At 44.8% G+C, this 15,423-nt stretch overlaps 1 protein-coding gene across 5 annotated transcripts in view; it reads right to left on the reverse strand.

Moving 5' to 3' along the window:
* The window catches only part of MRTFB (myocardin related transcription factor B), a 127,269-nt gene that overhangs the window by 80,615 nt on the left and 31,231 nt on the right, over positions 1 to 15,423 (reverse strand). The window contains exons 1-2 of one of the 5 annotated variants that reach the window (XM_047087159.1): positions 1,512 to 1,810; positions 946 to 1,078 (exon numbers count right to left, since the gene is read on the reverse strand). The exons of 3 other annotated variants lie outside the window; for them this stretch is intronic. In XM_047087159.1, coding sequence (XP_046943115.1) covers positions 946 to 1,066 — 121 coding nt within the window. In that variant the 5' untranslated portion in view covers positions 1,067 to 1,078; positions 1,512 to 1,810. Of the gene's footprint in view, positions 1 to 945; positions 1,324 to 1,511; positions 1,811 to 15,423 lie in introns of those variants that run through there. One more of the 5 variants, XM_047087158.1, reaches the window with a different exon arrangement.

Genomic DNA, 15,423 nt, shown 5'->3' on the forward strand with positions numbered 1-15,423 from the left:
CCGGAGCTGAAAGCAGATAAAACGAAAAGAGGATATTGTGGGGGTTTTTTTCTCCCAAAGAACACTAGAAAATCAAACTTCAAAGTCAACAAGCATGGCGAGGGGTGGCCTTCAGGATCCCAAATTCAGGAAAAACTTCATGTCAGTAGGTCCTCTATTTCCTGAACCATGGCCCTTGCTCTCCAGCTGCTCCAGCGGAGCACAGATGGCACCAGTCTTGCCACACTTCAGTATATGCCGGGACGGGGGACAGCAATGCTCACACCTTTGGCCATCTTCTCACGTCAGTCACTGAGGTGCTGTGCAGTGGCCATCAATAGTGATCGCCGGCATTCACAAGCTTATCTTATGCCTTGTTAAAAACCCCCATGAAACTAAGCAATGCGTTTTTAAAAAACAAAACAAAACACAACAAAACAAAATGATGCACTGAGCATTACAACCAAACAAACCAATCATTTAAAGACACGCTTAAGAAAGCAGTAGCTACCTTCCTGGCTTTAAACAATAAAAACCATGAACGTGTCAACTGGAAAAAATTAATTTTCCTGGAATTATGTGTTTAAGCCTAAAGCAAATAGTGTGCTAAAGACTATAGAAAGGGAAATGGCCTCTCCTAAAGGGGTGGGGGCGGGGGGCATGAGAAAATGCACGAAATGGACCTGGCAGGATTTCACTGAAATCAGGGCTGGCCTGCTAAAGTCCCCTTCCTGCGTGAAACCCTGCAACACGCCTGGAGGTCTGTGAGCTAGGGAATGGTTGCAGAGAGCCACCGAGGACAGCACTGCGCTTTCATTTCCAGGAACTCGGAGCGTGTGAGGTACAGGAGTGAGCACAGAGAGCAGACACACCGCACGGTAGGCAGACAGGCACACGGACGTGCACAGCCTGGCCTACGGGCAACAGAGACCCGGCACTTGTGCCCCCGGCCACAGACACACTGACCTTCCTTGAGACTTTTCTGGTTGCTCCCCTCAAGGCATTCCTTCTCTTTGACCGGTTCGAAATCCCCAGCAGTTAAAATCTCCGGGAAGCCCTGTTGCTGCTTCTTGGAGCTATCGATCATGGTGAGAGGCTCCTGGAGACGGGCAGCATCAAGCGGGAGAAAAGCGCAAGGTGCAGAGCACGCTCTGGTCCGCTCCCCGGGTCCCGGGTCCCTCCTCGCAACGCCCCAGGCACCGGCTGATCAGGTCTCTAAGCAGCCGGAGGCAGCCATTCCCCTCTAGCTCCCGGCCCGACCCGCGCACACACACACCCGCGCTGCGCGGCAGGAAGCCCTCAACTCTCTCCACCTCCCACCAGAGACACCCGCAGGCACGATGCTGAAATCCCACCCCTTTTCCCAGCCAGCCCCCTCTCCCCTGCCATTCCGGCTGCCCCCTCCCCCCCGCCTCCCCCGCGCGCCGGGTCCTTCCATCTGCAGTTCGATGGTCCGAATCATCTGACAAACACTGAGTCAAGCGGTTAAAAATAAATCCTGTAGTTGTTAGAAGAGAAGACTTTGCTGATACCTAAGAAGACAAAGTGTTGCCTGCGGTCTCTCCCCGGCTCTCTCAACACACCCGCAGGCTAGGGGAACACTTTCTATCGGCCAGACAGGCACATTCATTACTCATTAAGTTCTCCAGCTAGACAAACGGCGGTCTAGGGCATCAGAAGGAAGCGGGTCTTATCTCAGCGCAGGCACCACACTCCAGAAACGCGCTACCAGCATAACCGGCTACCAGCGCACGCATCCCGCTCCCAGGGGTCTTTGGCCGGGGGCTTTGCCCCGCGTCCCGCTCTTCCGGGCAGAGCCGGGGCTCTTGGTATCGGGGAAAGGCGCTGGAACTGCAGCTCTCGGCCGTCACCAACTCAGACCCGGGCAGCACTTTCCCTTTGTGCCGCTAGTCGGCCGAGAGAGTTAACATCGCCATGATTGTGCGAAGGGAAGGTCTCCTCCCATGGATGAGAAGCAGACGCAGCGGGAGAGCTTCTGTCTCCTACGGAGCGGAGCGGAGCAGATTCGGCCGGCCAGCGGCCCGAGTTTAATCTCACGTGAGTCATTTAATCTCACGGGCACCCCTCCCGTGAGTCACAGACTGCTGGCTGTGGGTGCCGCTTGGAGGGAACCACTAGGTATGGCACTTCCAGGCAAACGTGGAGAGGAGCCTGTTTTCATACGTATCAAATACATATCTACCCATAGCTACAGCCAAACCAGTCTGATTTTTTTTTTTTTTACAGGTTCAAAGTATGCTCCTTTGCAAAGGGTTCCCATAAAACCCATGAGAGGCTGTAAGAGCAGTGGATGGGATCCTCTTCCATGAGGGCTATATTTTTGCTCACTTTTTTTTATAACCAACATCCAGCAAACTGCCTTAACTATTAGTTTTCAATAAGACTTGTTGCATGATTGAGGGAACGAATGAAAGCTGAAGAAGCTCCAACAGGAAAACTTGTTTTGATAATACTCAAAATTCTAAATCAGTCCTAGATCAATGACTATTAGTCACTGATTTGAGATGAAATGTTCTCTAAAAGAAGCACATTTCTCTTTAGAATATACACATACATTTTGAATGTGCATCTGACATGATCCTTCTGTGGGATAAAGAAAGGATTATGTTTTTGAAGCCAGAAAAATCGCTATCGTCTTCACCACTGAAACACAAATGGGGACTGGATGAGGATTCTGTCCTTTGTCCCTGGGTCCAGGGCTGGCATGCACTAAACCCCGTGGTGTTCTAGAAAGATAGTGATCTACTCTCCTCCAGCGTCTCTCGAGAATGGGATTACACAACACATGACATGCTTCTTGTCAAGTCAAATTCCTTCTGAAGCACCGTAAGCCTGGTGCTGGGAGTCTAAACCCCCACAGCACAGACAACGCTGAGCTTATCACACACAGTTCGCAAAAATGTGCTCAAAGGCTCCACTACTATTTCCGATTCTGAGGCCTCTGTTCATCTACGTTGACTGTGTCTGCATCTTTAAAGGAGCAAGAAAAGTAACCATAGTTTTTTGAGGACATTCTTTAGGTCAGTCGCCTTTTTAGCAGTTTGGTGAAGTTTATCTCATCTAACCCCCAAAAGCCCTTTCTGACCACTATGATTTTTGGTTCATTGCAGACATTTTACAGACCCAGCCCCAAGTTACAAAGCTTCTAAGGGGCAGGTCGGAAATTTAACCAATCTTAGCTCTTCAAAGCCTGAGTCTTTGATCTTGAGACAGGTTTTAACAGCAGAGGCCATAACTTTTATGGCGTCCTAGCAATTCTACTCCTGGTGAGGGAGAAGGAAGTCGACATAACCATATCAGAATGTTTTCGTGAAAGCATTTCAACTTTCCTGAAATTACTATTTCCTGAAATAATAAGAGCAGTAGCCAAGTCTGTTTAGTGCTTACGGTGTGTCCCAGTCCAAGTGCTTTCCATACGTCATCTCATCTGTCCTGCTGCCAGCCTGGGAGTTCAACATTATCGCAATTTACAGATGAGGAAACTGGGGCCTAGAAAAATTGACTATTTTGTCGGAGCTCGCATGTCTTCTACGTGGTGACCGGGATCTGTGACAGGTTGCTTGGCTGCAGAGACTGTATTCTTAATTACTTTTCTAAAAAGAACAACAACAATAGATCCTAATATTCTCTTTCTCATAAAGCTGCTTTTGAAATCCCGCTCAACTGTGTTCAGGCCATAAGTTTAGAAATCTGAGTAGATAAGGAGCTCGATCAGCCACGTCAAAATTCTTTACTGGCTGTGTGTGCCTGCCTATGTGTGCTGAGTGGGTTAAAAACTGAAACAGTTCTCTTTTAAGGATCTTCTCTAAACTTATTATTTTTGTATCTGATAAAGATAAAAAAATCTCAATAAGGGAACACATTGTCCTGCTGTAGGTTTCTATCTCAAGTCTTGCTTCTGTAGTTTTGAGAGAAAATAATAATTTCCTTAGTGGTAAATATGCCTGAAAGAACATTTATTTTGTTATTTTTAAAAATCCGAAATAATTTCAAATTCACAGAGCATTTTTTTCCTGAACCATCTGTGACAAGGCTCTGACGTGATGCCTCTTTACCCTAAGCACTACGGTGTGTAATTCCTACAACAAGGACATTTTCCTAGAAAGCCCCAATATTACCATCAATATCAGAAAATTAACACTGGTTTATCACCATCTAATCCACAGACTCAGTTCCACTAATTGTCCCAACAAAAGGATCCCAACGAGGATCACATGTGGCCCTGAGTTATTTCAAGTGTCTTTAGCATTCTTCCACTGTAAATAGTTCCTCAGTCTCTCGTAACTCTTCTTTCCTTAAATTTTGAAGATTACAGACCAGTTATTTTGTAGGATCACCCTCGGTTTGGGTTATCTGGTGTGTCTTCATCATCAGACTCACGATCAGGCTATGGCAGGAGTATCTTGGGCAGGAACATCACGAAAGCAGTGATGCGTTCTCTGCATCCTGTCAAGTGGTACACAAATTCAATTTGTCTCATAACTGGTAAGAGTTATTTTGATGAACTGATTAAGACGGTACCGGGCATGTTTCTTCATGGTAAAGTTAGTTTTTCTCTTTGTAACAAATTATTGTGTGGGGCTGAATTATTTATTACTATGATGGTCGCCAAACGGTGATTTTGAAAAGTCTATCATTCCTTCTACGTTTATTAGCAGCACATCCTACTGTAAGAATAAGAATTCCCTGTATCTCGTTTATGTTACCTGTTTCTATCACCATGGACTCCTGGGCTCCTATTTTATTTAGTGGGGGAGAGCATGTTCCTTTCATTTATTCTGATGCTCAGATTCTTGCAGATTCGGCCAGTGGGGGCCCCTTCAGGCTGGCTTCAGCCCCTGGCTGTCATGGCCCATCCTCTGCGTACTTTATTACTTCCCGGTACAAGGCATCCCGGACTCTTTTACTTGTCCCACCCCGCTGAGAAAGCAAGGGCTGTGTACCAGGTGCGCTCGTTGCTTTTGGGGTGACAGTGTTCCCAGGCCTCCTTTGGAGGAAGTTAGGGAATATGTCTGTGAGACTATGTGTGTGAATGTACACACACACACACACACACACACACACACACACTTACTTCTCTCTATATTTAAGCATGTATGTCTGTATTTATTTATATATGTTGAAAACCACGAGTTTGCCCTGATGCCTCCAATTCTGATCCAATGCCAAAGGTTCTTTCTCAGTTTCTCTCTTTTATACATTTGTAACCCCCTTCTCTGACAGCGAGGCTCTGGTCTCCCACGGTCTGTGCACTCCGTTCGCAGATAATCCTGGTCACCTCCTTACTATCAATGATGACCAGACCCGACGCAGGTGTCTCCTCACCCCACGTGGGCTCGAACCCTACCCTGGACTGCTGCCCCCACGTAGCTCAGCCCCACAAAATGTCTCTTGGATTCAATCAGGGACAAAGGGACGAAGGATGTTTGCATTCTCTCTGAGTAAAAGAAGCCCACAGTTATCAAGTGAACTGCTCTCAGTAGGTCTGTCCTTGTTCATTACTACATGTACTGCATCATCTTCAGTGTCATTTGGCTCTACTGCCGTGGGGGGCATTTAACTTCAAATGACAGGTGATTAGAGTCACTTTGGTTGTGATAAATCTGCTTCCAGAGTCTTTGTGTGTACACACACGTAAAAGAGAGCTGTTTCAGTACGAAAGACGGTAACCGTAAATCAAGTCATTTTCCCACTACTCCAAGCATAGATATTTAATAAGCGTGAGAAAAACTGTGTGGCTTGGAGACCAGGAATAATCCAGGAAAGGCTTCAGGGACTCGAAACAGAAACAAATGCGGCTCAAGGGACCTCCACAAAAAATTGGCAGAGTCAACGTATGCTCATAAAGCTGCTGATACAAAAGAGATCGCTGTGGAAGACACTGCGCTTCGATAAAGACAGACTGGACAGTACCACCGATCGGGCAACTCTCCCGCAACCTAAGAGTCCGAGGGTGATGAATGCTGTAATTAGAAGCAGAACGGAAACAGGTTGCGAAATACTGTGTCGTGCTTCTCCTGTAGCCTTTCTGACAACGGAGTAAGAGAAGATGCCTTTCCTTTTCACCTCCAGCTTCCTGGGACTTTGAAACAGGGCCTCAAGGAGCCTGTCACTGGGGCAAATGAAGGTGCATCCTGGGGCTGGCCTCCACAAGGCCTGATCCATGGTGTGGCACAAGTCAGGCACGCGTGGACAACTAGACTGGATGCAGGTAGGGGGAAAAATGGCAGTCTAGGTTACGCCTAATTTTTTCCCCAAGGGTACCGTATTTTTAGCAAAATACAGATATGATCCTTAATTTTCCCTCTTTTAAAATTATAAGACCAATATAAAAATATTGTATCTTTTAAGGGTGCCTGGGTGGCTCAGCTGGATGAGCACCTGACTCTTGATTCCGGCTCCAATAATGATCCCAGGGTCATGGGATCGAGCCCCTATCAGGCTCCATGCTGAGTGTGAAGCCTGCTTAGGATTCTCTCTCTCTGTCTCTCTGACCCCCTCCCCAGCTCATACTCTAAAAAAAAAGAAAAAAATATATAGTATCTTCAGATAAATAACTAAATGGTTATGATAAAGTCTAATAATTTTGTAATTATTAAACCCAATTTAACGATCCTGGGAATTAAAATGATATATTTTTGTTAAAAAAAAAAAAAGGACAGAATGCCATCTCTGAAATCAGAGGACATATCCCAAAAGTCCTTCCTTTTTTTTACATTTTAAGTACACGGATATCAAATGTGTAGTACTTCAGATATAAAGAGATTAACAAATAAGCCCTATGGAAACCACTATTTTATAAGGAGGGACAAGTTTTCCTGTTATTTCTCAGACGAAGGACCGTCAACAGTCTGAACAATTAAGTACGGGTGTAAACGAATACTACGATCGGGTAAAAGAGCCTGATAACTTGGCTTGTAAAGTGTGTTCACGCTCCTGAGGACAGGAACCTCGGCAGGGGTGTTCGGGACTGGAATGTGACCATGTCACCATGGGTGACCACTGATTAACCTCCGCTTACGGGAGAGGCAGGAACTTCACCAGGGATGGGTGAATGGCAGGGGAGGCTGAGGAATGCGATTCCTAGCTCCTTCTCAGTCCCCGTCACGTAATGATGGCATCGGTCAAGAGCAGTGTTGGGTGCACACAAGTGACTGGTGCCACGGGTCTCCTCCTGCCCAAAGCTGCAGTATGGATGATGAAGAGATGACAGAATACACTTTATCAGCTTTAAAAAAAGTCATCCAAATCCCTGCTCTATTTCTTTTTAATGTTTTTTAACGTTTATTTATTATTGGGAGACAGAGACACACAGAGCGTGAGCAGGGGAGGGGCAGAGAGAGGAAGACACAGAATCCGAAGCAGGCTCCAGGCTCTGAGCTGTCAGCAAAAAGCCAGACATGGGACTCGAACTCAGCCTAACCAACTGAGCCACCCAGGCACCCCCCCCCCCCCCGTTCTATCTCTAAGCTGGACCGTTACTTATGAACATGTGAAGATTTACAACAAAGCTTTCCTTAGATCATATATCTTCAGAGTAGTGTTCCATGAATTCGGAGTTACAGAATAGAAGGGAGAATGAAACGGCTGCACCTTCGAAGGTTTGGCACAGACAGAAGGGAGGAGGGAAAAGTGAGAGGGTCAAAGCCCAGCAAAGGCGGGAAGACGCATCATCAAGCTACGGGCAGCGTGATGCTGAGGTCAGCACTTGTAATAAGAACACTGTCTACAGGAGTGTCTCTTCACCTTTTTTGCATCATTGTCCCCATCGCCTGGTCCTAATCATTTTCCATGAAATTTTAATACCACAGATTTACTACGTATCTGTTTACGTACTTCATGTGTATCTGTGCCTTACACATAAGAGAAGTGATTTTTTTTTTCCGCCCATCCCTCAAGAACCAATCTGTGCCCCTGTTGGGAACGCTCAACCCACAAAGAGGGAAAAACCAACGTCCCCTGTTCTGCTGAGGGAAAAAATAGTAAGAAAATAAGAGTGAGCTCTATGTAGGAAACCCTCAACGGGAAAATAACAAATGTCCCCCACCCGTGATAATGATTTTTAGGTCACAAGTAAATTTAACATACCTTTGAGGGTCTTAAAGATCTTTCGATCCTTAGCAGCTCTGAGCTAGGGGACACACGCACTGACATTTGTTTTAGAAAACAAAGAAAAGAAACTGCAGTTCAGCTATGAAATACTGTGTTTTAAAGCTGGCCTGCTGGTGAATGCCTATCTTTAATCCTGGTTTTCTGACTCCAATATTATTTTCACCAAAAGCAAAAACGTGTATGGGGTTTTTTTTTTTTTCTGCTAAATCTACATATGATTTTCAAAGCCATGTAATTAAGGAAACTGGGTAATTTAATTTCAGGGGGTGACAACATCTCAGATGGATTTATGAAGGGTACAGGCAGGATGGCTTTGTGGAAAGAACATGACTTTGGAGGTGAACACAACTGGGCTCTGATAGCTCGGAGACCCTGGAAAAGCGCCACCATCTCTGTGCCACGGCCACCTCGTCTACAGAAAGGCGGTGACGACAAGGACGACAATGGGTGTTTTCCGTGGTTATGAAAATCAGGGGGAAAATGCATATAAAGTACCCAGCAGAAGCATGACGGGCACTCCCCCAACAGTGCAGTCCGTGAGGACTCCTTTCTGGCAAGATCTGTCTCGTCGGCTATCCTCCGTGGCTGCACGTTTGCTAGGTTAGGGGTTTCTCTGGCAGGAGGCGCACACAGACGTCCGTGGGGAGCAGCACGCTAACCACACACATGTTCTCCGGGTCCCACCACACCCGATCGGGCTGCCCCTGGGTCTGGGGAAAGTTCACAGGGTTTTGATTTGGCGCTTAATATCTTCTGGTGTCTTCCTACCACTTTAGATTTCATTTATTAGATTAAATTTGAAATTTTTATACATGCGGAAAAAACCCTGCCGATTCTTCTTCACTTCACTGGAATAACGAAATAGAAAAAACGCCCCCAGGTGACTGACCACGGTCACGCCGTGAGCCATAGGGTCTGAGAACTGAGTAGAACAAACACTCAGACATGGTCTCAGGAATCCAAGGATGTATTCTCCGGTGAGCTCTTCATGGAAATTTTTAAATTCTGTGGTTTTGTTTTGTTAGCCTTGAAAAAACGATCCTGAGTCGCCATGTAAGAGTGAAGAGTAAAGAGAGCTGGACATCGTGGTGACAACACACGCGGAAGCCCACAGAAGGCAAAACGGTGCCGGGCCAGCAGCGGTCCGAACAGAGCACAGGTGGCGGGGAAGTGCGCCGACAGCGCGCCAGGCAGCCCAGGCCCGGAGCCACAGGATGGCAGCGGGCACTGCGGTCGGGTCCAGCAGCAGCCACTCTGGGGCAAACACGCATCGTGTCACAGCCAACTGACACTAATGCGAATTTCGCGAGTTTCACAGATTTTACAACTAATATGCAAAAGTGTTTCTGTTTTGTGGTTGTGTTAAGTGCTACTAAACCTAAGTGTATACTTTTCTGTATGCTTTTATACGTTTATGGTTGTACACAATTTAGCAACATGAGACTAGTAAAAATTAATTCTAGTAATTGTTTTTATTTTTCTTTATTTTTTAAACGTTTGTTTGTTTGTTTGTTTGTTTGTTTAGAGAGAATGTGAGCAGGGAGGGGGCAGAGAGAGGGAGAGAGAGAATCCCAAGCAGGCGCCACGCCGTCAGTGCAGGGCCTGACGCGGGGCTCAAACTCACAGATCTCGAGATCATGACCTGAGCTGAAATCAAAAGGTGGATGCTTGACTGACTGAGCCACCCCGGCGCCCCTCTAGTAATTGTTTTTAAAGGGTCAGTACCTTTCTTGAGTTTGTGAAATACTGCTTCACCATACAACTCAAACGGGGAGAGGGGACCCATTTACTCTGCTGCTTGGCTTCCACAGTTACCCTGAGGAATTAAACATTTGCCATTACACAATCTGCCTGGATATCCAACCTGGCCATCTCGGGGGTCCTGACACAGGTGGAGGTAAAAGAGTTCTAGAAGACTGTCCAAATCTAACGTGAAACCACGTCACGCCGTCACACGTGTTCCAAAACGTTTCCTGGGTCTCTTCTCAAGTCTATTCTGAGTTAACTGTGCCACTGCTTCAAATCATTTCCATTTTCTTCAAGACCACACTACATCACCACCCTCACACCCTTCTCAGCAAGTAGCGTGGCCCCTAGATTTCCTAATACTGAGGTCTTCACACACAAGCCCCACACCGCCTTCCCACTCCCGTTCTGTCACCTGTCTTTAGGGAGAAGTTGTTTTTTTTTTTTAAGTTTATCTATTTTGAGAGAGAGAGAGAGAGAGAGAGAGAGAGAGAGAGCAAGCTGGAAAGGGGCAGAGAGAGAGACAGACAGAGACAGACAGAATCCCAAGAAGGCTCTGCGCTGATGTGGGGCTCAAACTCACGAACGCTGAGATCATGACCTGAGCGGAATTTGATGAAGAAATAATCTTTCTTCTTGCCCAGGGGAATCCAGACACTTTGTTTAGGGCTGTAGTTCCTTCCCACCTACTTACCAAACTGTGATCAAGAAATTATACTTCTCCACCAGGATCCTTCGTACTTACCAAGATACCCGCATTTCCCCCTTTTCCCCACATTTCCTAAGATTTTGACTATTTCTGAATGTTCTTCCTTAGCAATCTTATCCTTTGCACTGGCACCAACCATTAACTCCAAACATCCACCAAACACACATCAACACAAACCCTGCCTCTGGATCATCATGCACTGACTTTCTAAATGGCAGTTTCTAAATGACTTTTCCTTCCGCAGTTAAGGTATCCTTGATTTTAGGAGTACATGCTATGTACTGAGGACAACATCATCTGTAATTTTATAACATAGTCTTTGCCTGACTTTATATTTTTTTAAAGCTTGTTTATTTTGAAAGAAACAGAGACAGAGCGAGCGTGGAGGGGCAGAGAGCATAGGGGAATCCCATGCAGGCTCCCCACTGTCAGCACAGAGCCCGAAGTGGGGCTCGAGCCCACCAAACGGTGAGATCATGCCCTGAGCCAAAACCAAGAGCCAGACGCTTAACTGACTGAGCCGTCCAAGCACCCCTCTGTGCTCGACTTTAATGGAGAAACAAAGATTAATGCTGCCTGAATAAGTCAATGCCACTGGACCAAAACTCCTTCGGACCTCTCTACCCACCTGATTCTGCTCACATTTGTTAGCTTGGCATTAAAACCACCAGCGTTTTGTCTTCTGATTTCCTGAGCAGCATTACTAACCCTGACAACGGTCCTTACACTTCAGCTAAATCAAACTGCTTCATATCCCCGAATACGCTCTGAGTTTTCCTGATCTTTATTCAAGCTTTTTCTTCCCCTTGAAACTTTCCATCTCTGCTGGAAACAGCACTCGGGCACTCTTCAAGAACCATGTGCCGCATCAGTCACTTTCAGAAACTTTCCAGGATGTGTCTCAACCCTCCCAAGGAGTCTGATCTCTTTCCTTTGCTCACCGTGACCACTCCTGGTACGGCCCACGGGAGGACTTAGCATTCTGGGAACGATGATGAGATGATGCCGACTCTGCTCACTAACAGGGATCTGTTGCTTACTGTGTCCTGAGCACAGACGTCACGCGTGGTGACGTCATGTCAACAACCCTCAATAACACCATCTCCGTTTCACTGCAAGGCACCAGGAGGTGAAATAACCTGTCCAGTGACACAGCTTTTAAGGAGGAGAAGAGAGACTTTTGATGTAGGTGGCAGGCTTCTGGCCACTAGCTTTTCTCCATGGGTTCTGGGAACGAATTAAGCCCTAATGCCCAAAAGCATCCACTGTATTAACTTCTCTCCTATGTATCGAAAATGACACTAGCTAGGTCTTCCTTGGGATAAGTGAGAAGACTAAGCACATTGGTAGGAATCCATTTTGTCACGAAACTTGGCTGAGAAAGACAGGATGCTTTTAGCTACTGCATGGTTTTTCTCAATGCCTGTCTAGATAGTTTGCACATTCCTGATACCCCTTCACCATTTTAGTAAATTTTACAGTCTTCAAAAGCTGGAACTTCACCTCATTCACCTTTGTATTTCCTGTGAGATCTGTTCCAGTATTTTAATCATGTTCACAGGGTCAATTTCTCCTTAAATGACTCAGTTCTTACATTTAGTAGTCCAGGCTGGACGGTAAGTATCTTCCTTAAACTAAAACTACCTGCTAGTTTGTTTGGTTTTTTTTTTTTTGGTTGTATCTGACAGACACTTAAAAAATCACTATTACTAAGGTATAAAAACAATCAGATACATCAATTTATTTATTTTAAAAAAAATTTTTTTTAACATTTGAGACAGAGAGAGACAGAGCATGAACGGGGGAGGGGCAGAGAGAGAGGGAGACACAGAATCGGAAGCAGGCTCCAGGCTCTGAGCAGTCAGCACAGAGCCTGACGCGGGGCTCGAAATCACGGACTGCGAGATCGTGACCCGGGCCGAAGTCGGACGCTTAACCGACTGAGCCACCCAGGCGCCCCTAGATACATCAATTTAAAGTGTATATGTGTGGCAAGTTTTGATGGAGGTATACGGCTATGAAGTCATGGTCACGTTTGAGATACAGAACATTTTTGACATTCCTAGAAGTTTCTTCTTGCCCCTCTACAGTCCATCCTTCTGCCACATGTAGCCCCAGGTAATCACTGATCTGCTTTCTATCACTAGAGATCAGTTTGTCTGTTCTAGAATTTCAAGTAAATGGTACCATATAATGCACAGGCCTTTGTGTTTGAATCCTTTCACTAAGACAGGACTCTGAGATCCATCTATGCTGCATGTATGAGCAGGTGGTTCCTTTCTACTCCAAAGTAGGAATCTAGTGTATGAAGACACCACATTTTGTTCATCCATTCATCTGCTGATGGACATGTGCATAGTTTCCAGTTTTGAGCTACTATGGATAAATCTGTTATGAACATTTATGATATAAATCTTTGTGTAGATGTTTATCGTCTTTTGTATAAAGGCTTGGTCAGATAGTAGGTGGATGCTTAGCTTTTGAAGAAACTTTATTGGCAGCTTTATTTTTAAAAGCCCAAAACTACAAACAACCATCCATACGCAGGTGACTGAACAAGTAAATTGTGGTATATCCACAATGAAGTACTATGCGACAATAAAAAAGAATAACATACAACAATATGGGTAAATATCAAAATAATTATGCTGAATGGAAGAGGCCAAACAAAAAGGAACACATGTATATATGACTCTATTTTTGAAAAAATGCTAGAAAACGCAAACTAATCTATAGTGACAGAAAGCAGATCACTGTTTGCTTGGAGACTGGTGGAGAGAGGAATGGTTTACAAAGGGGCATGAGGAAATTGTTATGGGTGATGAACATGTCATCTTGATTGTGGTGCGGTCAAAATTCCTCAAGTTGAATACTTAAAATATGTGCAGTTTATTGTATGTCAATTATATTTTGATAAAGTAAAAAAAAACAACCCATACTGATACTTATGGGAACAGAGAAATTCCTTTATGTAATATGATAATTGTGAAACAGCCTATTTACAAAACTTGAATACAACCGAGGATTTACATGGGTGTCTAAACTCTAAAACAACTGAGCCAAGATTGCTCTAGAGAATCTTAAAAACAACAACAACAACAACAACAACAAACCCACTCAAACCGACAAACCCATTCATCCATTAAAATAAGTAAAATAAAATGAATCCCACGTGGGATATGATAACTGAATGAGGTTTCACATGCCTGCCGGAAGCGCAGCCTGGCGCTCTGTGACTAACGGGCACGTGTGAGTCTGGTGAACCGGCACGTGTAACAGACCAGGATGTGGAGAGGCAGTGATCCTGAACACAAAACACAGAATTCAAGTTAGAAACACTGCATGTGACAAAGAGGACACCTCTTAACGTGAAAAGCCATAATCAACAACAAGGCTGTAACAACTATGACGAAGCACAAAACAACGTAACTACTCTCATACAATATAAAGCCCAGGAGGCACAACGGGACGCTGACAGCAATGCACAAAGAATAGGAGACGTTAATCTGTCTGTCTCAATACAAGACAGATGAAGTAGACAGGATAAGAAAGGATGTACAAGTCCAAACCAGCATAACCAATAAGATCTTATCACTATGCAGTGAACTTTATACCTTGATGACATAGAAGACACATTCTCAACTACACATGGAATATTTAAAAAAAAAAATCACCTATTTGGGCACAAAGAAAACCTGAGGAAGTTTCATAAAATAAAGAATATAAAGAACACTCCAATCTCAATGTAGTACTAGAAATTATTAATAAAATAGAAAAAAAAACTTTTTAGTAGCCTGCCTACCCAGAAATTAATAACATCTCCTATTAACTCGTAGAGAAGAGGAAAAACCCAGACTGAAATGAAGGAACTTCTCGCCAGAATCTATGGCATTTGTACAAAGTAGTGATCAGAAAAACATTTAAAAATGTCTATAAAAATAAAACCATCAAAATCCTAGGAGAAAACAGGCAACAACCTCTTTGACCTCAGCTGCAGCAACTTCTTACTAGACATGTCCCCAAAGGCAAGGGAAATAAAAGCAAAAATGAACTATTGGGACCTCAACAAGATAAAAAGCTTCTGCACAGCGGAGGAAACAATCAACAAAACTAAAAGGCAACCGATGGGATGGGAGGAGATATTTGCAAATAACATATGTGATAAAGGGTTAGTATCCAACATCTATAAAGAACTTCTCAAACTCAACACCTAAAAACCAAATAATCCACTGAAGAAATGGGCAGAAGACATGAATAGACACTCTTCTAAAGAAGACATCCAGATGGCTAACAGCACACGAGAAGATGCTCAACATCACTCATCAGCAGAGAAATACATATCAAAACCATGATAAGATACCACTTCACACCTGTCAGAATGGCTAAAATGAACAACTCAGGCAACGACAGATATTGGTGAGGATGCGGAGAAAGGGGAAAACTTTTGCACTATTGGTGGGACCGCAAACTGGTACAGCTACTCTGGAAAACAATATGGAGGTTCCTCTACAACCCAGAAATTACACTACTAGGAATTTATCCAAAGGATACAAAAATGGTGATTCGAAGGGGCATATGCACCCCAATGTTTATAGCAGCACTATCAACAATAAGCCAAATTATGGAAAGAACCTAAATGTCCACCAACTGACAAGTGGATAAAGAATAAGTGGTACATACAGGGATGCCTGGGGGGCTCAGTCAGTTAGGTGTCCAACTTCCGCTCAGGGCATGATCTCATGGTTTGGGAGTTCGAGCCCCACGTCAGGCTCTGTGCTGACAGCTCAGAGCCTGGAGCCTGCTTCAAATTCTTTGTCTCCCCCTCTCTCTGCCTCTCTGCTGCTCATGGTCTCTCT

The sequence above is a fragment of the Lynx rufus genome, unplaced genomic scaffold (assembly GCF_022079265.1).
Source record: "Lynx rufus isolate CCGP_SWC_20201006 ecotype Redwood Valley unplaced genomic scaffold, mLynRuf1.p SCAF_23, whole genome shotgun sequence".
Classification (NCBI taxonomy): domain Eukaryota; kingdom Metazoa; phylum Chordata; class Mammalia; order Carnivora; family Felidae; genus Lynx; species Lynx rufus.